General features: G+C 36.2%; 1 protein-coding gene across 1 annotated transcript; it reads right to left on the minus strand.

The window, feature by feature from the left end:
* Positions 1-713: 713 nt before the first annotated feature.
* LOC135694496 (uncharacterized) lies at positions 714-26,124 on the minus strand. Its single transcript, XM_065213268.2, has 17 exons — positions 25,726-26,124; positions 23,018-23,101; positions 22,336-22,399; positions 21,685-21,917; positions 21,104-21,167; positions 19,910-19,995; positions 18,860-18,912; positions 18,095-18,129; positions 17,602-17,647; positions 17,238-17,372; positions 16,325-16,457; positions 9,088-9,509; positions 7,661-7,934; positions 3,065-6,639; positions 2,634-2,789; positions 2,056-2,106; positions 714-1,439 (listed from the first exon to the last, which is right to left on the minus strand). The coding sequence occupies exons 1-17, from the start codon at positions 25,769-25,771 to the stop codon at positions 1,386-1,388; spliced, it is 5,511 nt and encodes a 1,836-aa protein (XP_065069340.1). The 5' UTR covers positions 25,772-26,124; the 3' UTR covers positions 714-1,385.
* Positions 26,125-26,155: the final 31 nt, after the last annotated feature.

Genomic DNA, 26,155 nt, shown 5'->3' on the forward strand with positions numbered 1-26,155 from the left:
TACAATTAATGATGTTTAAAGGAAATATCCTAATAATATAAAATTCCACTTTTTTAATGAAAGGTGGCATTATGTACTAGAAAAAGTTAAATGGCAAAGTTGTTTGATATTTTGTTAAACAAGAAAAGGATTGTCGTCAAAAGAGACTGATCGGATTACTGTACCCTAGGCAAAAGAGCCGCAAGATTTTAACAGGAGATAATTTTTTGCTCCCATCAAAGGTTAGGATTACTTGTGCATGGCAGTCTAAGGTCACTTTTAGGCGTACATCAGCAGGTACCATCTTCTATCAGAAGGTTGGCTACCATGATCCTCCAACTATCCCAAAATCTGAGTTTTGGTTTGTTGTCATGTTCATAGATAAAACTCCGCTGAAAAGACGATAACAAGAATATTATTCGCTTTTCAGCATTAACAGAGAAGGCTTCCCCCGCTTCAACCCTACTGCACGCCAGTCTTGGTCTTTTGTTTTTTCTGTATGCGATAGCTCTATTACGATTTTCAATCCTTCTGCAATTAGCAATGTAGTGCATACTGCATTTTTTAAGAAGTATTTCTCAGATTTCTCAGAAGTATTAACGATTTATAATTAAAAATGAAGACATCAACATTCAGCATGGTAAAACAAGTTTCCTCAAATGCTAAATAGTTAATCAATTGTGTAAATACGTGAAGAAGTTGATCAACCCATAAGTTGATCAACAGTACTTGCCGAACCATCTCTGATCATTTTCATTGCATACAGAATTTCTGATTTTGAGATTATTTTCAAGAAAAAATGTGAAAACCTGAAGATATTTTCCATACATCAACAAATGTTACAAGTAAATCCCTTACTTAAAAATCTAATTATAAGCTTTAAGAAGTTTATACACAATTTAAAAGGCCGTCCAAAGAAGTCGCCTTTGATTTTATCTAGGTTTTAAATCTAAAAAACCAATTACTTAGGATAGTTTAAATTACAGGTATTAGAGAGATCTCCTGACTTGGCTGTGCAATTTTCATAATCTTAAAACTATCCAAACTTCATTGAAGTTGATCGTCGATTGTCATATTTGATTCAACTATCTGAGGTGCCTTGGCCTTGAGCTTAGCAGCGTCTTTGCAGGGAATAGCTCAAAAGAATTTAATTCTGGTTGTTTAATTTTATATCTTAGTTTAGCAGACCGAAAAAACAACTATATCTTTATGCAAAATTTTCACGCCTTTATGCATTTATACAAAACTAGGCCATGAAAACAGACTTTCCTATAAACGTATTCCTCCAAACAAGGAACAAATACTAACTTTAATATATTATTTACAATAGGTCACAAATTACAGGTATAAAAATACGACTAGATTATGTGTTACACGAGGTATAAAACATGGAACAGCGCTGAATTTCAACTTGTCTCAAACATGGCTCTGAGGCCACGAGTTCTTGCTTGACGCTTCAACTGTAAACAAATGAAGGCAATATATTCTCATGCATATGCAATATAATTGACAGATTTGCGTCTATAGCAGAATTTCAAATCCTAGAATGAAGGCAGGGCGAGAGGATTTCTATATTGGAGAGTTTTACCAAGTGAAAATTGTCTCAGTTTTTCTCATAATAAAAGGAAAGGAATGGATACAAGGCCTTACTGAGAGGTGAGATTCTGTAGTTACTGTTGCTAAAGCAAAGAAAAATATAAGAAATCATAACACCAGAAAGTGGGATTCGAAAAAATGGAAAATCCGAATTTTGGAGATATACTTCAAAAACAAACATCGATTTTGGGGAGAAATTCATTGGCTGTTTCAGTGTAAAATCTAAATTGCTTATACCTTTCCTTAATCTATCTAAATCTGCAAATTGGAGGCAAGTTAAAAGCCTAAGAATGCAGGCTCACCCTTTAATTTCGCACAAAGTAACATCAATGGGTTGGGAAGGAATGCTAAACATTTCGACAATATTTCCTTGCCAGGTAATTTGGTAATTAATTGAAAAAAAACTGCTAACTAAGTTAGAAGGGAATGAATCACAAATAGTACATCTTTAAAGAAAAATATCAAAGAGTTTACACATACCTTCTCTTCTTGTATCGCATTTTGTTTTGCAAACTCTTCCTCTTCGATTCGCTAGAAAAGCAAGTAAGACTTATGCATTAACTAGCAGGGGCCAAATTCATTACATATAATTATTGCGACCTACACCTTAATTGCCGGCAAAAATTGCTGGCAAAACATAGTGAATTCGGATAGGCAACACAATTTGCTAGATGTCATATTTTCAGTAGAGCTGATTCGGTCACTAGGCAATCAACAATTAGGCAGGCAGCTTCCCGGCATGTATGACAATTAAGCAATTGCAGAACCTCTTCAGGTTCACTTTGTCCAGCTGAATAAAACGCCGGTGACAACAAGGAGAACATCACAAAGAAACTAGCCTAGCATGCAACCTCTTGTTATAATTTTTCAGAGCGTTGCCTGACAGATAGTCCTCAACATCCAAAGTCACAACAATCAACATTTTCATTGCTGTTGGACACCAAAAATTTTCAGCCCATGGTCACCATTTTTTAATTTTGCCAAACTACTGCAGTACCAACCAACCAAATTACATGCTCATTCTCAAGTTCAAACAAAATTAGATGACAATTTCTTACCTTTTTCTCAGCTTCAACTAATTCGAGTTTCCTCTTCTCTTCGTTTAACATTCTAGCTCTTTCTTCTTCTCTTTTCTTTCTTTCATCTTCTAGTTCTTTCTCTCTTCGTCTTTCCTCTTCCAGTTCAATTTCGATTCGACTTGGCATTTTACGTGACTAAAATGCAAAAGAAAAGATCTTTATATGTAAATTAACAGTTACACTAAAAAATCACATATTTTCTTAACATTATATGGAAGCTATATTAAATAAACCAAAAACAATTTCTCTTTAGTCAAAGCAGTGTAGGCTCAGCCTAGTGACAACATTAAAGTTAAAACGATGTCTAACTGCTCTCAGAGTGTCATTCATGAAACATCTTTCAAAATGGTATCGAAAAGGCCTAACCTATCTTGTTATATTTCATTAACAATTGTTTCAATTTTACTCACCTTTGCGCTTTCTCTTGTTACTTTGCTTTTCTCAATGCTCTCATTTGATTCAAAATTCCCATTTGTATCTGGTTTGTTTGTCTCTTCTAAAGAACTTGCTTCTTTGTCAGAATTTCTCAAAATAATATTATCCTTCATTTTGAAACCATTTACAACTGGCTCCTTGCTTACTTCATTAATTAGCTTGCTACTGTTCAAATCTTCTTTCTTTGAAGACCCCATGTTTCCAATTAAATGCTGTTTTACTTCCATCTCTCTTCTCTGTTCCTCTTCGATCTCTTTACGTATTCTGTCACTTTTCGCATAAGCAAGATAGTCCAAAGAGCCATTAACTACATTACTCTCAGAATCGTGATTTTCTGTCGTCTTCTCTTGACCTCCTTGGTTGGCGACTTTAGTCCCATTGACCTTGGGTTCTTGTTCTTTTTGCACGTCATTATGTTCCGACTTCTGGCCACTGCTACTAAGTGCTCTGTGGCGAATTTTCCTTTCTCTAGCTTCTTGCTCTTCAAGTTCCCTTCTTATGCGTTCATCTTTGACAACTTTGGAATAAGAGAAAGCTTCCCAGCTCTCATCATTCTCAGGAATCTTATCGGTTTCGTGGTGCTCTATCCTTTGTGAATTGGGAGGTTCATTTTGAGAGTCAGCGCGTGGTTTCACGAAAGCATCCTGAGATACAGATTTAGAAAGAACTTTTTTCTGATTAGCGTCAGCTTTGGTCTCCTGTTTTCCAACTGTCTCCTTTGAAAATTTGGTGGTTGAGTCAGTCGTTCCGTGTAGCACCCATTCACCCACATTTCGAACACTCTCCGCATTTGTGCCAATCTTATCCCTGTTTTTCCCCAGTTTAAACCCAGCGTCTTCTCGATTAGGTTCCCGACTGCTCTTCGAAATACTGTCTTCGTTTTCAGAGTCATCATGGAACGCGTTCCCATGGAACGACTTTGGCCTAATCTTTCTTATCTTTGGTTCTCTTCTCTTAACATCGTCCTGGTTGAAGCTGGTTTGAAACATTGCTAACTTGCCTTTTATGCTTGGAATACTGTCTTCGTTGTGCTGGACTTCCTCCTGATCTTTCTCAGCCCTCGATTCATAATCATCCTGTTTCTTCTCTTTCATCTTCTCTTGACTTCCTCGATTTGCGATTGTAGACCCATGAACTTTGGGCTCTTGCTCTTTTTGAATGTGCTTCTGCTCCGATTTCCCCGCACTTCTACTTGGTACCTTCTTTTCACTGACTATTTCAGCTGTACTTTTGTCAAGGCCACTTTTTTCCCTAGTTTTTTCAATCCCAACTTTCCTTGAAACCTCAATGTTTTCTATGTTTTCTGATGCATTCTCTGGGGTAGAATCCTTTTTCACTATAGCTATACGTTTTTTAGAAGCATTACCTTCTGGTGCCTGTCCTTTTTCAAACAACTGCTTAAATGCTCCAATATTCTTAAAATGAGGAACTTCTTCATCAACAGCAATTGGTGTAGCTTCAATTTCATCATTATTAATAGTATTCACTGTCCCTTCTACCTGATCACCCCTTTTCAGCTTCCTTTTCTTCTCTTCATCTATCGATTCACTCCGTTCCCTTTCTCTCTTTGCTTCCTCGAAAAAAACGATATCCCTACTTTTGTTTCGTTCATTTAATAACCTTTGGTCCGTCTTTTCCACCGATTGCTGCTTCTCAACAACCTTGATATGTTTACTATCTTCAGCCGGCCTGTTCAAACCTTCTGCCAAACTTTTGCTACGAGTTAGGCGTTCTGGTGATTCATCTACAGAAAATGATCTGCTGTAGCTATCAACCGGTCTTTCAAGACTCGATTTCTCTTCAAACATCTCTTTGAACGCTTTTATACTTTTCAAAGGTTTATTGTCATCTTCAGTGCTGCTCTGGCGATGAAGCTTCTTCACATGTGTGTGTTTGGCATCAGCATCCTTTTGAGTATCAGTAGTACTTGTAAGCTTATTCTCACTCGACAACTCTGCCTGTTTAGCAGGCGTGTCATGTCGCACAGGCGATACCTGGGAGCCTCGTTCCTTCGAAGATTTTTCTTCCCTATCTACAACTACATCGCTGTTAGGTAACAGACCACTGGAGACGTTATTGCGACCTGTCGTAACTTCCTTGCCTTGGCCAGTCACGTTATCCTTTGTCTTAGATACAGTACCAATAGTATCAGCTCTATCTTTCGCATCAATACCCTTTAATGGCTTCAGTTCGTCATTTGGCGTTATGCTCTCAGCCTTAATGCGATGATCTTCTTCGCGCATCCTTCGTTCCTCAGCTGCTTCTAAAATATCCTTTCCAACTGGCATAGACCTCCGCCTATCTAACGCCTCTTTATCTTTATACCTTGTGCCCTCTCTAAGTTTCACTCCTTCCTCCTTTGTTTTTCGTCCCTCAAGCTCCATATCTAACAATGTTTTCACCAAATGCCTACTGTCATATAAATTTAGAGATGCCTCATCAATGGTTTCACTCCTAGAGTAAATTGGTGGCCTCGGCTTTGACTCTACCGTTGGTGAAAGAGAGGCCTCCTCCTCAGCCCTCTTTCTCTTCTCAATGGTGTCGAGCTCTATTTGTACAAGAGTATCCAGCCACTCACATTCGTCAACGTATGACAATCTGTTTGGGTCGCTGCGACTCTTTAAGCCATACATCGATTTTGATCGAACAATATGGCCACTTTTTGTTCTGAGAACTTTCCTTTTCTTTGTTGTAGGAGAAGCATTGCTTTCTTCAGCAGAATCCTTGTTTATATCAGTTGTCTTCGAGCTACCATCGAGGTTGCCCCCGTCTGATGTGTTACCTCCCGATGTATCCCCTGTGTCATCATTCGAATTGTGATGGTTCTGGATAGGAGAAGAAGCCATCCCTGGTTTAATCAGATTTCCTTCAAACAATTTTCCGCCGCTTTTTCCCTTGCCATTATTATATATATTGTTGCCAGAACATTCAATATCAGATCCGCTATGTGGGGTAACCTGCCCTGATTCACTGCTGCTGAATTCTATCCCCTTGTTTTCAATTTTTGACAATTTTCTCCTAAACCTTTCTTCTTCAACTGTGTCACAACTTGTCTCGTCTAAAAGATCGATGAGGTTTCTTACTCTTTCATCAACTGAGACTGCTATAGGGGCAACGGCCTCTTCTTCAACTGCTCGGCCTCGTTTTCCTGCGTACGCTTTTTTTTCCACGTGACTATCATCACTGTCGACGCCAAACGTAAAAGCTTCGTTGACTCCACTCACTGAAACAGGCTTTAAAATCAATGTGCTAAGCTCATTGCAATCATCTTGGCCAACATCAGCTTCCTTTTTGTAATTATTTTTTACGCTACGACTTTTCTTCAAAACTTTTTCTGATTCACTTTCGTTTGACGACTTATCCGATTCTTTAGTCAGACGTTTACCTTTCGACTCGCCATTTACTTTCGTCAACTTGTCAATAAGATCAAAAGTTTGTTGAAAATCATACGAATTTTCTTTCTTTTCAACTGGCGAAATCACTGTGTCCTTTTCAACTGCCTTCGATAACGCTATATTTCTTGAATTTTCAACTCCAAGCTCCTTAGGCCCTAGAACAAAAAGCAGTGTTGATAGTGAAAGAAAACATCATCTGGGAGTTGACTTTAATGTTATCAGTCACGCTTAGATAGCAACCTCTCCTTGCAGAAGGCTCAATTGGTGTTTCAGTTGTGAAGTAATAAATTCTCAACGTGAGTAAATTGTGCTGTTGCAAGACTACAAATTCAAGAGTGGATTTTACAAGGCCGCCATTCAGCTTGGAATATTATATCAACACATGTCAGCAGTTTCAGTACTTCTTTATGCTACCTGATTTGATTCATACCAACCACAATGAAAATTCCCACTTAAAGAAAGGCCTTAGAATCGCTAGCTTTACTTCCTCACTCTAACATGCAGGTGCCATGACAGAAAGCGGAAAAGCGTTGACTGCACTTCGCCACCTGCATGACATACATTGCTAAGGTCTTATCTAACAGGTCATAAACCGTCAAACTATCGGGAAAAATGAAATGATGGTTGTTTGCGGCTCTCTTTGATAATATCAAGCTCATGTAGGACAAGCCTCTTAGTTGCAAACTCTCTTTAATCCTGGGATTATAGAAAAGTAACTTCTCCCAGCGTTTCAGGGTATGGTCCTTTACCCCCCCTCTCCCCCAACCCAGTCCAACACCGTATTAATCGATACCTTCTAGGTGTGCAAACATAGTACCAGTATAGCCAAACAAAACATGTTTTACATTTCACTTTTAGTTTTTCAACTAACACACATCCCATTTCATTTAAAAAAACCAAAGGATGGAACTTTCTTGTTGGTTCTGATAACACAACGTCTTGACAGGCGTCTCAGTGTCGGAACCCGGCATAAATTCGTTTTCTGCTGTGGCTAACACGAAGAGGGGTTTACTTTCTCGACATTTGAGCACATAGTTAATTCAAAATACATTCTAACAAGAAAATCCAAAACCACACACTTTAAAATGCCTAAATGATCAAGAACCTCACCCTTGTAACCCTTTCTACATATTCTTTATCTTCTATTCGAATGTATGCATTGGTTAATAGTCTTACCTTGCCTGTTCTCAACGTTTTTCCGAATTCTTCCAGTCTTCTCATTGTCCGATGAACTTTGCTTGTTGATTTCCTTCCTTTCATTCCATGGTGACTTCTGAAGAGCCTTTATTGACCTCCTTTTGGTAGGTGATTCTCTATCCGAGGCTGTCTCTGAGTCTGATGAAAACAGCTTGTGAAACAACTCCATGGCTCCCTTTGAGCGTCGTCTAACAGCATCTTTCTTCTTTCCTTGTTTCCCATCAGATGACACAGAAGACTCCGTTGTGGATCCCTGAAGCAGGAAAATTATTACATAGTTGGTTTATACTGGGCTGCAACTAATTATGATAGAAAAACACCACTCGGGTGTGGTCGTCGTAGGGCTGAAGACAAAGACCGAGATACAACTTTTTGCTTGATACAGACATATTTTACAAAAAAGTATTTTATCTATAATACTTATATTTTTTTGGTGAGGGGGGTGTGGCGGAGGGGACGGCCCCCAAGCCCCCGAGTATCTCGGTCCTTGGCTGAAGACAGAGGGGAAAATCACTGGAAAAAGCGTTATGTATCACAAACTCAGGAAAAGTCATGTTTGTATAACTTTTTGAGAAAGTTTTGAAAGGTTGTGTTCATTTCAAGATGAATCGATGAATTCTTATCTAGACTTTTAAGAAAAGCTAAACTGATTTGTGAGACAATATGGTGTCTGTAACCGGAATAGGTCAAACTGCAGTCATCAAACAACTGGACTGGAGAAAATATAAAAAACCATCTCGATTTTAATGAGCATCTTTAATTATCTTTGAATGATGAAAACACTTATACAAGTAAATCTACTCTCTGTTTAATAGGGAAATTGCCTTGCCAAGAATACAGTCAAGAATAGAAAAAAATTGATAGTTGTCACAACAGTCAGAAAACTTAGAAATGTTTTTCGAGAAAATTTCATATATTGTACAAAATATAAGGTCATCTTGCAAAAGGAAAATCTTTTATCTCGAAAAACTCCAGACTCACTTTAACTTGACAAAGAGTTCACAAAGACCTAAACAATTATCTTCATTTAAAGACCTAAACATTTAAGCCTTATCTAATGCAAACCACATTATCTACAGCTATTGTGAAAATCTGAAATGACCACCTGTTGAAATTGTCATCTCGTGCAGGCATTTGCCAAATCTCTAACTTACAAACGGATGCCACGTTAATCAAAATAACTTCTAAATATTCCACACAGCTGCGAAATCGTTTACAACAATAAAAATTTCTTCTAGATAGATTCATTCACAATTAAAAAAATTCAAAATGCGTCTCTGGATGACTCTCCTTATGATCACACCGGTTCGCCAGCTTTCTTTCCACTAAATGTGAATTGTTTCAAACTCTTTTATTCATGGACAACTTTTTAAAAAACTATATGTATTTTTACAAGCATTGCTTACCTCGCTGGATTTGTCACTTCCCGAATGCCGTATCATTCTAACATCCATTTCCTTTTTGGCAGCCTCGTTTCTGGCTGCAATGTCTTTAATAGCCTCACTCAGTGATCGTACTCGTCTTTCAGTAACTGGATCCCTTCTTGCTACTTTATTCCGCTCAGATTTAGGCCTATTCTTGCGTCGTCTTCTTACCCCAGTATCTACAGAATCACTTTCATCATCCGATGAATCACTGTCTTCGTTGCTATGAGCCTTCGACGGATGTTCTTCGGTCTGATTAACTTTCGAGCTTTCTTTAGGCGGGCTGTCGGATCCTCTACGTTTAGTCGCAACGTTAGGATTCTCTGGTAAATTCTTAGCGAAGTCAAAAATGTTCTCCCCAGTAAAAATTTCTGGAGTCACATTTTCACTGAAACGACATTGGCCTATAAGAAAGAAACAAGAATTTATGATTAAATCTTTAATCATCCCAAGAAGGTTTGGGTGAATGAATTTTTAAGAATTCGCGATTAAATTTCTATAGCTGCAAATCAATGACAGACAGGAAAGATTAAGGGGATGACAGGACTCATGAGAGAAATCTGTCACAGATAAACCAGGGTGTTACCATGCCATTCGCAAAAATCCAGGAAATTTCCATTCATTGATATAGATATTCTGGGCATAAAAAGGTTCTGCTTTTCTCTACCAATTTGTTTGATCTTCAAACTAATATGTAAATAAACTATAAACATGCATTTGAAAATGAGGATATATTTATTTGGCAACTATTTTGGCATTTGCGAATAGGAAATTAGAGGGGACAACAACAGGTGCCGAATTTCATATTGATACAAAATAACTTTTTATGGATAATTATAACATAAACTTCGTGGTTTTACTGAAACTCATTTTGTTTTAAAAGGAAATGTCTTACAAAAACTGAGCCCTTATAAGACAAACAATTAGGAAGCCGCAGTATTTATCACCATCAACCTTGTTTAGTTTTGAGATAGACTTTAGAATGATTCTTTTCGATGACTGGCCACTCACTTCCTGCTTAACTCACAGTTTTAAAAAGAAATACTTCATTGTGACTTACGGAAGGTTCTACGTCATGTTAGCTTGTGTTTCGTCTTTTATGTTTGTAAAAAGTGGCTCATTAGCATTTGATATTTAAGAAACATTTAAGAAACATTCCAGCAACTTTGAGGACTGAAATTAATACCAAAATAAAGAAAGTGAATGTTTATCCCGAGCTCAGTTCCTTACAAAAAATGTGTAAAAGCTGCATGATTTATCCGGGGGGCAAATCACTCGAAGAAAATCTCGTACACCTTTTGTGAAAATCCTATTGTTTTATCTGAAAATCCCCAGAAATCCTTTTGTTTTAAGGAAAATCTCGTACGCTAATTTCAGAGTGAATTGCCCCTCGGATTTACCTATCAGATCAGCTAGTCATATTTTGTCTCAAATAAACAATATCCCACATTTTATTATAATCCTTGATTTTTGGCCGACTCATTGAGTTTGTGGAAAAATAAAAACCTTTCCAGACAAAAATGAATTCAGATATAGATCTTATGAAACTGCGGACGGCTTTCGGTCGTTTTTCTCTAGCATCATTGTTACTATTTAAGCCCTCATCTCGGGAGGAAATCAGCCATATTTTACTACCATTAAAGAATGGGGCACGGTGAGAAAATCGTTCTAGTTGGCCACACAAAAGATTCAGTGCATCAAATCACTACAAGGTTGAAAAGTATATACAAAGGATGAGATAGTTTGGCAGCTAAAAACCAGATACTTTGTTGTTTATGCAAATGACAGCCAAGTTCAAACGACCTTATATTATCACCAAAACCAGTGCCATATCACTTTATAAAAATCTCGTGCGCCTTTGACACAATAATTTTCTTTTCAAGAAACATACCCCCCCCCCCTATCACAAAAAATTCCCTAAAAACCCTTAGCTCTGAAGGTATGCTGTTTGGCGACTATTCAGCTCTTATGTGATAGCTACACTCCTCGCACCATTGTACGCTTTATTTTCTATACATGAAATGATGACGGACAAAAATTAAAAAGAACCATCTACCATAAGCTGTACTCCGACGTTCATAAACCAATGTTTTACCAAGAGTCGAGCAGTCTTCCAGTTATCAATGCCACGTTTAATTTACGCCAAGAAAAACAAACGGCAATAAACAAGGGATTCTTAAAATCAAGCAGCAAATAAATACAGATCTTCTACAAACAAATGACTGTTTTATATTAAAGCGATTCAATTCAACTGGTCCTTGCACAAACAATAATGCGAAGATGTTTACACGTCACAAAGACTTATGGGATAGATTGCAGGTACATAGAAAAATATGAAAGAACAAATTGATCTCTGCGGTTGTCGCCAAGATCTGAGTCGATGTGGGCTTCTTGCCCAAAACTGGTAATGGGGTGTCATTGGTACAAAAACCACTGAGGAAAAAGTGGGGAACTATTGGGTTGGGAGGGGGGGGGGGGGTCACTGTCGTTGAATGATGTTAGTTGCTCTGGTCCCGAGGATAGAGTCCCTGTCATTATTATTTGGAACACCGTGCAATAGGCATAGTATTTCTACAATTTTTCTTTTTACCCCAAATACTACTACCTCCACCACTTTCCCCCTCCCAGGGCAATGTTGATAGTTAAGGCAAATATAATTAAAACATAAACATGGAAAACATATATACCTCCTAATCTCCAATGGAGTTTTAAAGGCAACAAATACTGCTGCTGGGGGAGTGGGGGGGGGCTGAATTTGCTCTTGAGAACTGACTTTAGTATTCCAAGACTCTTGGATGGGATTGTATTTTCAAAGTTGAAGGTAGGAAAGAAGATTAAGGATTCCACATTTCTATTCATTGTTGAGCGTAGACTCAACCCCTTTGTAAAAACTAATTTTATGGTTTAGCCACACCCCCTTTCTCTACCTCACTCTGGGTTATTGAGGGGGGAGGCATTCTAGAACGGTCAATACATGTTTTCGTTAACTTTTTTTATAGTCTGACTTTGTGTTACCGATATATGAACAGTCAGTCAATCAAAAAGATCTATAAAAAACAACATTTGTTGAATCTTCTCTATCTCTGTTTTTCATGAAATGCACGAGTTTACTAAAACAAAGAAAAATTTCTCTTTGAAAAATAAACATTTTTATAACATTGATGGCTCTGTCCATCCTTCGAAAACGCGTTTTATCAATTCGAAACAAAAGAAAATATACAGCGCTATTAAACTTTATGTTTATCTTTTCTTTGTGGCTTTTGATTATTTATGAACTTTCGAAAACGAAATTTTTTCAAATAGCCACGGAAATATATTGAAAAATTGAAGAGAACGAAGGGTTAGAGGGTGATGAATTATTGAAGTTAGATGATGTTCAGTTGCCTTGGAATTAGAGGTTGATTTAGAGCCAAGGGAGGGTAATGAAAATGAAGCCTTCAACAATGGGTTTGGTAAGATTAAAGGTTTCAAATATTAGATTAACCCATGTTAAGATTAAAGTTAAAGTTCGATAGGCAAAAAGGCACAGAAAATATATTGGAAAAACAAAAGAAATTCAACGACTAATCGAATAAATATGTCTTGAAAACCTTACACATTCGCTAAAACTTTGAATATTTAGAAAACCTTACACATTCGCTTAAGGCTAACAACAGATTATTCTTTCAAAATATCCACATCACGTCAAGTTAGGTTAAGGGAAGTCAAATGATTTGTAATCTGCGAGAGAACTCAGTTTTAAAACTTGCTTACATTCTTAAAGTACTGCACAGTTCTCCAGTTTCATTGAGCGCTCGTGATCGCAAGCTCTGATCTGATTGATTGACAAACTCTACCTCACAAACAGCGCTCGTTTAGATTTGGATGATAAAAAAGTGCATCAAGTTGTTGAAACAAACTTACTTCCATGAAGCCGAAAAGCATCCAGCAAAGAGTTTAGCAATTCTGAAAGCAACCAGTACTCAAATAAAACAAATCATCGATGGAAACTATGAGTTGATACATACAGAGAAAGAGTTCATCAGATCGAAAAACTCTTTGTATCCAGCAGAAATAAAAACAACAATGTTTCCCTGACGCTTTTGAAAAGCTCAAAAAGGCCCAATCGCGTCCCTAGACAACAATTTTCAAATCACAAAGCAGGATTTGAATCACTTCGAAATCCATTCACACAAGAGCTCATTGTTCTTGCCATGGGAATGGATATCATCCAATTGTCTCCCTTCACTGCTGCTATTGAAAAACTGCAAGATATGGAGATGTTGATAAAATAATGCGACTGCGCAAGGCTCCTTCACAGCACCAGTAGAGATGCAGAGATTTGGGAGCTTCAAGGGAAACTCAAGGAAAGATGGCAGAACGTAAGAAAGTAGGTAGTTTGAAGGGAAGTCGTGATTCGAAAACTACCTCCAAAATGTTTGGGAAAAAGTTTTAAAAAAACTGCAAGGAAAACCAGGGATTTTGGAAGAAATACAAAAGACGGGAAATTGGGTAAGAGAAAACCCCTAATTCAACGCTACCTGAGTAATCCAAAGAAGTTACGTTTGTTCAACCCTCTGTAATCATGGTCATGATAAAAGATTTCAGATGAGGAAGGGATCAAGCTCTTGTATATAACAAACAAAAAACAAAAGTCTATTATCTGAAACAAAAATGTCATTTGGGCTGAAGGCCTTTCCCCCTTCACAGGATGTTTATATTACTAACTGGAAAATTGGAAAGTTCAAAAATTGGTCTTGAAAATATTGATGGATTGAAAAACAAGCAACTACTAGGTTCATCGATATATGATAGATAAATATCGCTAGTATTGTATTTTGAACTGTTGCAACTAGCAAACTAGCAAAGAAGAAGAACAATGTCTACAGATAAATATTTGTCTTTACCACTAAAATTTGCGACAACAATCTCCCTAGCATTTTAACAGTATGTTTTTTCCCTGGCTCTTGGAAACATTTCGAGGCCACAAAAGACTGTGTTATTGGAGCACAGCGATAACAAAATTATATATGTACCAAATTAAATGTCAGTTGACCTCAGAGTGCGACTAGTCTACGATCCAACACATGTTTTATAAAAAGCAGCCTGGTTGGATGAATACATACCTCTTATCTTTGTAGAAGTGCATGTTTGTGGTGATAAAATATTTTTACGAATAACAGTTCAAGTACTAACAAGAAGATTTCGTTGCAAGACTGACTGAGTCATGATAATGAAACAAAGCTACCAAACAAACCACGCCAGCATAAAATATTTATAAGCTAAAACCATGACGGAATTAACTCAAGCTTCGTTTTATGCACTTTGATGAATTATTCATTCGTGAGAATAATCTTCGAAGATATGCAAGCTTTGATACAAATATTGAAATCTCTGTCGAGAATCTTTAATAAACATGCAGCCTTGTTGCTAATCAGATAATACGATAGGCCTTCGGAAGTTCCCTTAAGCAAGGAACAGTGTCTAATTTAACCTGCATACAAAGAAATGCCTAATTCAAGACAACAATTTTTGCTTAAAACATTCTCCTGGACATTGTTTCACAAGCTGGAAAACTGTTTTATTGAAGCTTAAATACCGAAATTATCTCAAATGAAAACAATAAAACATCTGAGCCAAGAAATGATCTAAAAAATGTCCAAAATAAACTAAAAACGCGTCCAATAAAATTGAAAATTGACCTAATTTTAGGGCAAATGTGGGATAACTTCAGAAAATCAACTGTTAAAAAAACAGAAGCAGAACTCAACTGTTAAAAGAAACAAAACACACGCAGGTGTTATATGCATTGTAAAAAACGAAAGAAAAGTGCTGTTTACCGGTCTGTCAGAACGTATTTGATACCGAATATGCAGAATTGTACTCACTTTTGGGGTATTGAACCGGGCTGTTTTAAGGTGCTGTCCAGAGTTTCACGCTTAATGCGATAATCAGGCAATTGTTATTATGAAAAACTATACAATCAAGAAAAGAGAAGTCCTATTGTAAAACAGCCCTCACGTTATACGTTTGCGTTTTATTCTTGATATGTCACATTGGTCATTTGTAGTATGACCTTGTATCAACAGGCCACCTCCTTGCATAATTAAAACACTTTTTCTGCTTTTCCACATTACGTCATATTATGTCAATGTCGTTATGCGTTTGTCTTTACCAACATATATATTTACCTGTATGTCAATACAGTACGTCATATTTTCTTTCATCCACTGTCTCGAAAGAAAATGTCATTTGGCTATGATATTTCATCAAAATTTCGTTCAAACTAGCGATCATATGTCACAACATTGTTCGGTGATGCTGAACTTAAGATAGGCCTGAAGAAGGTTCGACGTCACATTCCCATGTTCATAGGAAAATTGTGCTCGCGACTACAAGCATTATGGTACGCAAAAGAAATAATGCTGTCCGCTTTTAAAAATCACATAACGGTGCTTATAATTACAAGCCTAGAAGTGTTGTAAACAAACATAGACCATGTCTTCGCTTGACCCTCACAGGATACTCTGGCTTGACCTAGCGATGTATTATCTTATTCATTAGAGTCTTCCCTCGAATTCATAACTAATTCATTGTTGGGAGGCAATGCTGGTCTCAAAGTTAATAAGGAAACCCTATTGCCTTAGTATATCAATTTTGAATCGATAAGAATTACTAATGAATTATTAACAGTTATTCACCGAGAAGCTGTTTTGTGTATAAAACGTGATGTCTGTATTCATGACAAGTTGAATTGATTATGGGCCTACCAAATGTAAAGCAGTTGATGGTTTGAGAATCAGCATTGCGGAAGTTTTATATTTTAGCATTTTGAATAAATAGCTAATGGGTAAAGTTTAGAATATCGTCTATATTTCTTCTGAGCAATATCCCAAAGCTATGAAAACCTCCTCATGAAAACAACAAAACAGGGCGCGGTTTGGGTGTGGCAGTAAAGTTTCTTTGTCTTACATTAGCCTTCTTTACGTTTCTGGACCGTGATCGCCATGCATTCTGGGACCTGCTATTAAGGTTATTTCGTAATGATGAACTAAAAATTCATCACTTGGAAAATCAAGTAATTTTTACAATGTATTTGGTTTTAAAACCCTTTTCATTGTTTTATTTCCACCTGATTGGCAATTAAAGCGTGTTCCTTAACTCTGATTTGGTAGTCATAGAAAAGTCTTGCATAGGAATTTAAAATTCACTTAGCAAAACTAAGCAAATTTAAGCCTACCTGATTTGTAGTTGAGCTGTTTGAGAAAGTCAGCACCACATGATTGTCTTTTCATCAAAAAGCTTCGATCAAAAGGACGCATCACCTCTATGTCCGTTGTGACTGACGTCTGTAAATTCATTTGAGTGATTTCCTGTGAGAAGGAAGACTGTTTTTACGTCTCTATGATACTGCATATTATGATAAGAGTAGACAGATGATTTGTAAAAAGAACTAAGGTTTTGTTCATATAAGAAGTGTGCTAGACCAACCCGGTCAGTGTGAGCCAGCCCGGCAAGGTGGGACAAATACATACGCACTGCACTTGCGCAAGATAGTAAAACAAAATATTCATCGGTTTTGGATTCGACGCTAGCCCAGTCAAGTGGGACGAAAGCACAGAATAGAGAAAAAGGGGCGGGTAAACTCGCTTTTTATGCTCGGCCTTTTTTTGCCTTTGCGATACAAGGAAAACAATTCTTGCTTGGTTAACCTTGTTTCGGAGAATTGTAAGACCAAAACAAGTGTTCCTTTCCTAATTTTTGGACCTAAACAGCAATTGGTTGGCAGCAGTATGTGATTAAGGGCATCCTTCGCATTTATCAACCCAATCTTCCTTGAGCATGCTTCCTTACCGATAACAGACTTGGCTAGCCTCGTATACATTCGCACATGCGCTTGCACAAAGTTTCGAAGTCTCATGAATGGAGTGTCCCTTTTTTTTCTCTTTTCTAAACGATGTCTTCAGTTATCCTGAGTGGGCAAAAGGTGATATGCGTTCTCACCTCATATAAATGGCCCCTACACAGCTCTGAAATATCACCATAAGCATTTCAAAACATACTGGAAAGCACTTTTAATTGCATCTTTTACATTTGGCTGATACCTCTGCATGGAAAAAAATGTGAAAAGTAAAAAAGCCTTATTCACCCACCTTACGCAGACCGCTCTCCTTTTTGACTATATTTTCCAATTCTTTGCTTGTTTTTTGCAACTCTGCCTGAATTTTTGCTTTTGCAGCCTCGTTTTCGTTTGTTTCTGCATTAGCTAACTCGGTTTGAAGCTTCTCCTATGAACAAAAAGAACGGAAGCACTAAATACAACAGTTTGAATTGGAGTTAGTGAGGCATAAAGAACTAAAGAGCAGCATTAAGAAATTAATGAAGATTTTAAGGAACTTCGATTATTCAAATTTCATGAAAATTATGAAACTTTCAGCTTTGGAAATCTTCTAACTAAAAAGAGCGCAGTTTTGTTAAACCGATATTTCTATCAGTACCGAGAAATAAATGACGAACCTTCAAAGATGTTAGCTTTCTCATATCTGTCTGAATTTCAGTTCTCCTGAAATTCGATCGAAAAACCTTGAAGATTGATCATAGGAGCAAATGATAATCAATACAAGTGAGAATGGTTGAATAAATTAATAGAAATCGTGAATAATGAAACAAGATGTTGAAAAAACACGAAATGCTAATATGAGTTATAGAAATAGAATGTTGATTTAAAATACATTAAGTAGATCAAAACCGAATGAAAAAATGATTGCAGGATATGAAAAATGCCAAAATAACAGAATTATTGAAAACAATGAAGTAATGAAGTTAATCTAACGCAAGGAAGAAAAAGCAGGATAAATAACGAAAAGAAGATCGACTGATGATAATATCCCACAATTGGATAATGATATCCAGTTTTCCAATGATTTTCCACTCATTACTTTTTTGTTTATTGTACTAAAAATGTACATTTATCAATGTGATAATTATTTTAACAGAAAGTTGTCCTTACCTCCTTCTTTTATCGTGGATAGATTCTCCTGAAGTCTAAAAATTTAGTAAAGTTGTCAAAGTGAAGTTGAAAGGCAATAAAATTTCAAAAATTGTTCATGTTTTGTGCTTAACGATGGTATCTTTCCTTTCAAATAAAAACAGCTGCTGAATCATGTCAGACGAAGATGGATGACAGTTAAAACCTCTTGACATTCGCCCAGATGAAAAGAATGAAGTTTAAACAAAAATTCAACTTCATTTTTGTGGCCTTGATTCTTTCAACTCATTTTTTCCTTTCTCCTTTCTTTAACATACTTCCCTAGTTAATTTTCTTCTTTACCCTTTTAATTTTTATTTCTCCTTTTTTCGTTCTTTGATCATAACTGTTATTTGCTTTTTACTTTTCATCTTTTTCATCTATCTCATTGCCAATTTCAAAGGACTAATCATATTTATACTAGACTTCTTTCTATTTCTATTCTATTAAAAAACTTGAGTTATCTTTCAGCACATTTCACACGTTTACTTTTTGTGGGTAGCGGTAAAAACGTCAAAAATAGGCCTAAATCTAGCTGCGAGGCACGTTTGTTGTCAATTGTTTTAATTCTGATTGGCTGAATGGGGTGTGGCGAATTTTGATCGTTCAGCCAATCAACGATTTGGAACATATGTTCTAGCAGGCTAGATTTACACCTGCTCGCCGAAAGTGTGCTATTATCGATCTTAAAGAATCGTCTTGAACATACAGAACTGAAAATAAAATAAATGTGTTCACACATCTCACCTTTTTCGGGAGTATTGATAATACATCGATCGATTCTGTTAACTTTGATTTACCTGGCAAACAATAGATCAAAGCGTCAGGTTATATGCAACTTTCATTTCGACATTGCAAAGCAAAAAACTTATCCTTTGCTACAAAATTTTTCTCTTCTTGCTTTGAATAACTAACATAAAGGAGAACGGAGAAGACTAGCGTGAAAGTCACGTGACTTTCTCCCCGTGCACCTCTATCATGCTGATGCCAAAGAAATCAAGTAAATTGCTACAAATTGAGCTTCTTTTGGCCTCTATAATCGTGGAAAGTTCAAAATTTTAGTGGGACAAAAAATTTTCGAAAGCCTTTTAGAATTAATTTTGCTGTAAAATTTCACATTCTTCTTGGAATCGAAAAATTAAATAATCGTGGAAAGTTCCAAATTTTGGTAGGACAAAAAATTTTCGAAAGCCTTTTAGAATTAGTTTTGCTGTAAAATTTCATATTTTTCTTGGCATCGAAAAATTAACTCTAAAAAATAAACTTAACTTGCAAAAACATTTTAAAAACCTCTTTCGAGCTTTATAAATGCATCGCGACAACACTAGCCAGGTGAGAGATAATTTACCGTGATTTTTGTGAGAACTTACTTTGAGATCTTACTAAAAAGATTTACTGTTATTAGATTATTTTGACAAGGGAGAAACTATTAGCTACCCGAATTGATAAGAAAGATATTGCATCGCTCGGGTTATCGGAGGGATGAAAACGTATCTTTAGCAACCAGATAAATGTTAATTTGTTATTGATAATGTTTCACATATGCAGGACTAAAATCTGATAGTAAACAAAGAATTTATTACAAATCAAAAGATCTTTATTTTTGACCAGATCTTTTTTAAATTGAGATTCTATTTGGAATCCCAAAACTCAAAATTTCAGCTGGTTACTCTAAAGAAGAGTTTACTTTAAATGAAGCAGTGGAAATTTTTTATTAGTGTGCTAAAACTTCCCTTTTTTACTTTTAAAGAGGTCCAAGAAAAAACGTTGCTGGGAAGACAATTCACATTTACTTACCACTGACGCAGAATCTTGTTATGTGCAGGGCAATAAAGAATTCATCTTTGTTTATTTTTCCATCCCGATCAATATCGGAAAGATCCCTAAAGGAATAAGGCAAATGACATTTGACAAATTACTTTGAAGTTTCAAAGATATCATTTGAAGATATGAAATAGAAAACCTTATGATTTGACATCATATTTTGCGATTACAAAGTTTTAAGGAAGGCTTAAAGAGTGATATGATAAGCGATTAAAGGTGTCACAATGTATTTTTGATATCGACAAATACATTAAATCAAAACTGCTAGCCAATCCAAACATTTATCAATACCAAGTAGAAACTAGCTTCTAACAATAATTTAAAATACGTTTGTCAATAGAACGAAGTTGATTTAGTTGTTAGCGAGCACATTTAGCACAGATCGCAAAAGTCCTAAGGATTTTCTTCGGCTTTTGGCACAAGCACAAATCTTGTTTCATTGCTTGCAGCAACTGGGAAGTTTTTCTTAAACTTCTTATCGAAATCTCATAAGAAAAGTACTGATCAATTTTATATTTTTGGACTACTTTATTCTTCAATTCACATTTAATTAGTCAAGGAGAGGACTAGAACCGAAAAACATAGTTACCAAACATAGGCAATGAATTACACATTGTGAGAAAGATGTTTTGGCACGAGGAGCTTTTAATAAGCATCTAGTCAAAGAAACAAATATTTATGACTAGGTGCATCATTGGCAAAGAAATCGCAATAAAAAAGCCAAAAGGTCGGAATTAGAAGAATATCATCCGATATATTAGTTTAGAAAAAACATTGGTGATAATAACTTCAAAGTAAGTCCGTTGCTTCTAACTGTAAAATTATTTTGGTCTTCAAGGAAATTCGATGTAGAAAAAAAAGAAATAAAAGAAAGAAAAAAGAAGAAGGGAAAGAAAGAAGGGAAGAAGAAGGAAAGAAAGAATGAAAGAAAGAAAGAAAAAGGAAAAAAGAAAGAAAGAAAGAAAGATAAAAAGAAAAATGGAAAGGAGGAAAGAAAAAATGAAAGGAAGGAAGGAAGGAAGGAAGGAAGGAAGGAAGGAAGGAAGGAAGGAAGGAAGGAAGGAAGGGAGGAAGGAAGGAAGGAAGGAAGACAGAAAGAAAGAAGGAAATAAAGAAAGATAGATAGAAAGAAAGAAACAGAAAGATTAAATGAATAAACAAAGTTACCAGATCTTCGAGAGAACTTCTGCTGGTAGATCTGACGAGCCCAAGAATTTCAAAACAGTTTCACCTAAGAAAGAGTAAAATACTAAATTAGCAACACAGTTATTGATCGATAGTAAAAGGTAGACCATTTTCAACGCCTTTAACGTATAACGCCATATAGAGCCTTTAAAATAGGACGAAATAATTTTTTGGAAGGTAAAACCATTCAAGCGATGAAATTTGAAAATATCACAAGCAAGATATTTAAAATTCAAGTAGTTTTTCGGTACTTTTCTGATATCATTATTTTTGTGCATGCAAAAACTTAAATTTATCGAAACGGGTCCAAATTTGGTTTCACACAGATTGGCCATAAAGACATCTGGGCAATTTTTTGAGAGGTTAGACAAAACGGGTTAAATTAATTACAAATCATTTATTTGACAGTTTATTTAGACTAAATAAACAATAAAGATAAAGAAAGAAAGTATATCATTGTCAGAGCGTCGTTCTCTATTTGGCTTCACAGCGCGTCCTCTATTTGGTAGGTGCTGGGATTTGCTATAAGGAATTATATTATCAAAAACTGCCTTTTGTCTTACTTTTTAAAATGCCTTTCTCTTCAGGTGACAGCCAATTATAAACAACTGAATAGGCATCCAGCTCTTCATCGCTTGCCTGTTTTATTATCAAAAGGGGGCGTGGCGCTGGGCGGCATTCAAGAGGTATGAGCTCAGGAATATCGAAACCACATAATCTCCGTTGAATGAGATGAACAGCGACTGCAAATTCGCATTCATCCAGCATGTTGTCTCGTGTGACGTCAGCAAGCTTCCTAGAAAACAGAGAAAACACAAGTACTTCTTTGTTCCACCTTAACAGGGGATTTCTGACCTAACAACTTCGAAGGAGACAATACCCTATCCAGTGACAGCGTCATTTCTCTTTCAATTTCGTTTAATTTCATACGTTTCAACAAAAATAAAAGCTTTTTGACCCAGCCCCTGGCTAAATGCCTAATGAAAGGCCAGATTAAGGAATGGAGTTGTGATGTATAAATCATTAACATCGATGGAATGACGAAAAAATTCATGAAGTCATATTATCCAAGATATAGTGAATCACAAAATATAACTCAAGGTAAATTTAAACAAAGGAAAATCTGCATGAAAGTAAAAACAAAGACAGAAATTCATGTCCAAGGTTTTGCAGAGTCTGACAGCTAAGAATATCAAAGAGCTAAAAAATCATACCATATTTTACTCAAATCTTGAAGTGGTAATTTTGATTTGATGAAAAGAGATCGGGCACGCTCACCTGAAATTTAAAATATTGAAAGAGAGAAATGGAAAATTTGTACTACAAAATAAAATTTTGATAGAATGACAATATAGAGTAATTTTTGGAATGCGTAGCATTAGATCTAGCAGCAAGTTTTTCTTTATGTCAGCCAATAAATGAAAAACAGACAGGCTTGTAGATGAGGTACTGAATGAATCAACGTACAGATGAGATGATCATTTGAGGAATCGTTGGAATATGCTTAGTGATTGACCACTAGGGGGATCAAGTAGTGATCAATCGTTGATTTATTGATCAAGTGATAGCTTATGTTACAGATGAGATGATCATTTGAGGAATCGTTGGAATACGCTTAGTGATTGACCACTAGGGGGATCAAGCAGTGATCAATCGTTGATTTATTGATCAAGTGATAGCTAATTGATTAATGACCAAACAAAATAAAATGCACAAAAATCAACATAACTGAAAATGAATCGAATATCAAATTTGTCTAGGAAGCAGTCAATGAACCAAGAGCCTAACATAATCAATATATAAAAACGTGAATTTCTGGTACAGTGAGCTTTAAATATTTTGATAAAAGAAGAAATTTGATAATAATAACAACTTTGATGCTTTTGCATGGCTTACCAGAGAGGAGAAGACTGTCATCCGGGTTTTGACTGAAAAACAAAGCATCGTGACGTATGCGTTCTTCTTCTCCTATGTACGGTTCTGCGGAGGAAAATATCCGTTATTAATTCGGGATTCAATTTCAATGATATTTAAGAGATTGGCCTTTATTATCAGTTTGTAGTTCAAAAAGAAGTAAAAATAGAATTTAGAATACATTCGAATTTCGGTCGTGCCCCCGGATAACTTTGACTTTCATTAAATCGGACTGACTTTCAATTCCCATTAGATTTGCCTACCTTACTCAAGTCAAAGCTTTCGCCCGGATAAGACTGACATTTGCTAAGACTATTCCATGACTCTTCCTCTCCCCCCTTGGAGATCCGACTGAATGGGATTTAACAGTAACTAATTTAGCTAATTCAAAAATAATGAAGCAAATATATTTACAACTTCATTGCTTGAAACGTACTGTTTTTAATGAACCAACCTGACGAGGTTCCTATCAGGGAGTCTCGATGATCAAAGATAAATATATTAAACGAAGGAAGAAGCTTCTAGCCCTTTCTAGGTTCAGCATAGTACAGTTCCTGACTAAAGTCTTGGAACACTGACGTCAATTTCCAAGGTCAAAATCAACCATCCCCCTCTCCCCCACGAAACAATGTTGATTTACTATCAAACGGGCTAGGATTTTAGGAAGCACTTTCTTTTGCGCTACTTTTATGATATTTCTCTAAATCATCAACATTGTTTTAGGGGGAAGGGGGAGGAAGTAGTAATTTTTTTCCGAAAAAGGAATGAAGGACAAAAAATGCAATGCAAATTGCTGGGTGTTCCAAGTACTTTTGGCAGACAAATAGTAGTTAAGATAAATGAAATAAGAGTGCAAAGGCCTAGGCCACAATATGAATCACATGTTTTAGAATCATGCATTCTACATAGTTAGAATCATAGTCAATATCCTTTTGACTATGTTCGATTGAAGGTAAATAAAAGTTAGCAATCACTTAGACAGCAGCTGCGCAATAGGGATCACCGGAAAGTTGCACTGGCTGCAGATTAGGCGCATCTTTCAAGAAGGACTGTGGCAAGAGGCCTAGTTCATACCGGCTTCAAATTTTAATTTAAAACAAAGCTAAATTAAGTAAACAGCCAGAGTTAATGTTTAACCAGTAAAAACATCTTTTTCAGAAATGATAAACAATTCATTCTCAACTTTGTAAGAACGGGTTTTAAATTTACAAAGAGCAGACGCTTCGTATTTTTCTTGAGCTTTGTTGCTATGGATACAATTGTGTATAAAGCAGGTGGGCTGAGGAGAATATAAAATATAGGAGCTTGCCTTGTTGATCAACTGAGAAAAGTTGTGAAAATTAACAGCGTTCATTTGGAAAGAAATATTATTATTTGGGAAATCATTCTCGACAACCTGCTCATGCATTGTCAGAAATCTCACTGTATAGACTGATTTCCTTTCATTTCAATTACTCCAATCTTAGCTCTTAGCTATGCTGACCCCGTGCAAGAATATTATTGTGACCAGCAGATAGCGTTTGAAATGGCCTAAACTGGAATCCTTAGAGTCAATGACCATGTTTTATGAATAATTCACTACTTTATTATAATAACTTTAAAATGAATGTAGCTCAAAGAGATGCCGATATGATTCGTAGATCAATTTTTAAATACAATGTTAACTGGTATAAAAATTTAAATACGACATTAGCAAATGGCTTTGTTGTAGAAACACAATTCAGGTTATCGTTTATAGCCACAAACAGCGAGAGTTATTTGCCGAAGATGATGCTAGTGGCGCTTTGGAAAGAATTCCCGCAGACGGCTAGGAAAATCAGGTAGAAGTGCTCAACAAAAAATAAACAATGGCTAATCGGGGAAGAACTACACAGACATAGAGGCGGAAATTTGCCCGTCCGGCTCCTCTAAATATCAACAGAACATTGTTCTTCTTTACATAGTTTAGGCAATCATGAAAGTTTCATCTAGAGAGGTGCTGAATACAACTGTATGCATTGTGTTTTTTCAATAGTCAAATTACATACAAAAGGGGTTCCACATAAGCGTTCATAATTCTGAGTGACCATCGAGGGAGTCGTGTACCCTCTTTTGAAATCTCTCACAGCTCCCTGGCTAAAATTTTATCAACCTAATGATCTTGCAAGCAAAGGATCAAAGAAACTTTAGAAAATGCCAGCTAAGAGGCTTTGCCAGTAAATTAAAAAAATCTACAGCAAACAGATGTCTTAGCAAGTTTTTGGCAAGGGATTCTTGCACGAGGGAAGCAACAACAAACAGTGAATCTACTACAATTACGCTGTAAAGCTGATAATTAAAGATTGAATGTGCATACCAAAATTTAATGTAAACAATTGCAGTTGAAGGGAAGATTCTGTCGTTGAGGTTTGAGAGACTTATAACGTGGGTAGAAAAAACATATTAAATAATCTTCGGATTAAAATCTTAAATTCTAGAGCAGGATTTAATCAGTAGAAAGTTCGATTCTTCAGACACTGTTATAAAAAAGTTATGACCAAGAGACACCATCGCAAACTTCTTTGAATCTATCACCTTTTTATAAAACGACCTACAAGTACAAACAAGCAATTTGAAACAAGTTAACAAGCAAAAATTTAATTTTAACAAATCAACCTTTTGTGAATCGGAAAAGGTTTATTGAATTGTAGGTAGACTACATGTGAACATACCTTCGGAATCGACACATAGAGCTGTGTTGTCTTTGCAATCCACCATTTTGCACAGAATCCTAATGAACGCTCTGAAACATGCTCATTGTAAGCAGAAGGCCAAAATTTCCTTTAGGACCTGCTGTCATCCAATACACACAGTAAAGCATTCAACACTGCGTCAATATATTCATCATATTCACACGACTTTCGTTTATGAACACAACAATCGCTTTCACGACTTCGTCTTCCACTCGGGCTTTGGGTCCTCGACTTCGTTTACTTTGTGATATTTTCTTTCTTTCAAGTCTGTTGACCTCTATATTAAGACAATGTTTGCCCTTCCAAAATTAAATCTACAACTTTACACATAAAAACAAACAACGCTGTTGGCGTTAAGGGTCTGGGAACTAAAACAGTCTGAATGGAGAACGCTATACTGACCTTACAA

This window comes from Rhopilema esculentum, chromosome 8 (genome assembly GCF_057945365.1).
Source record: "Rhopilema esculentum isolate cy_ngs chromosome 8, ASM5794536v1, whole genome shotgun sequence".
Taxonomy (NCBI): Eukaryota; Metazoa; Cnidaria; class Scyphozoa; order Rhizostomeae; family Rhizostomatidae; genus Rhopilema; species Rhopilema esculentum.

Bases quoted from the DNA above. Each gene is read 5' to 3' on its own strand.
- LOC135694496 (XM_065213268.2), bottom strand. From the start codon at position 25,771: ATGGTGGATTGCAAAGACAACACAGCTCTATGTGTCGATTCCGAAG. The intron at 7,935-9,087 runs GTAAGCAATGCT...TTCCTGCTTCAG, and splicing joins GAAGTGACAAATCCAGCGAG to GGATCCACAACGGAGTCTTC. The intron at 1,440-2,055 runs GTATGTGTAAAC...ATTTGTTTACAG, and splicing joins ATGCGATACAAGAAGAGAAG to TTGAAGCGTCAAGCAAGAAC.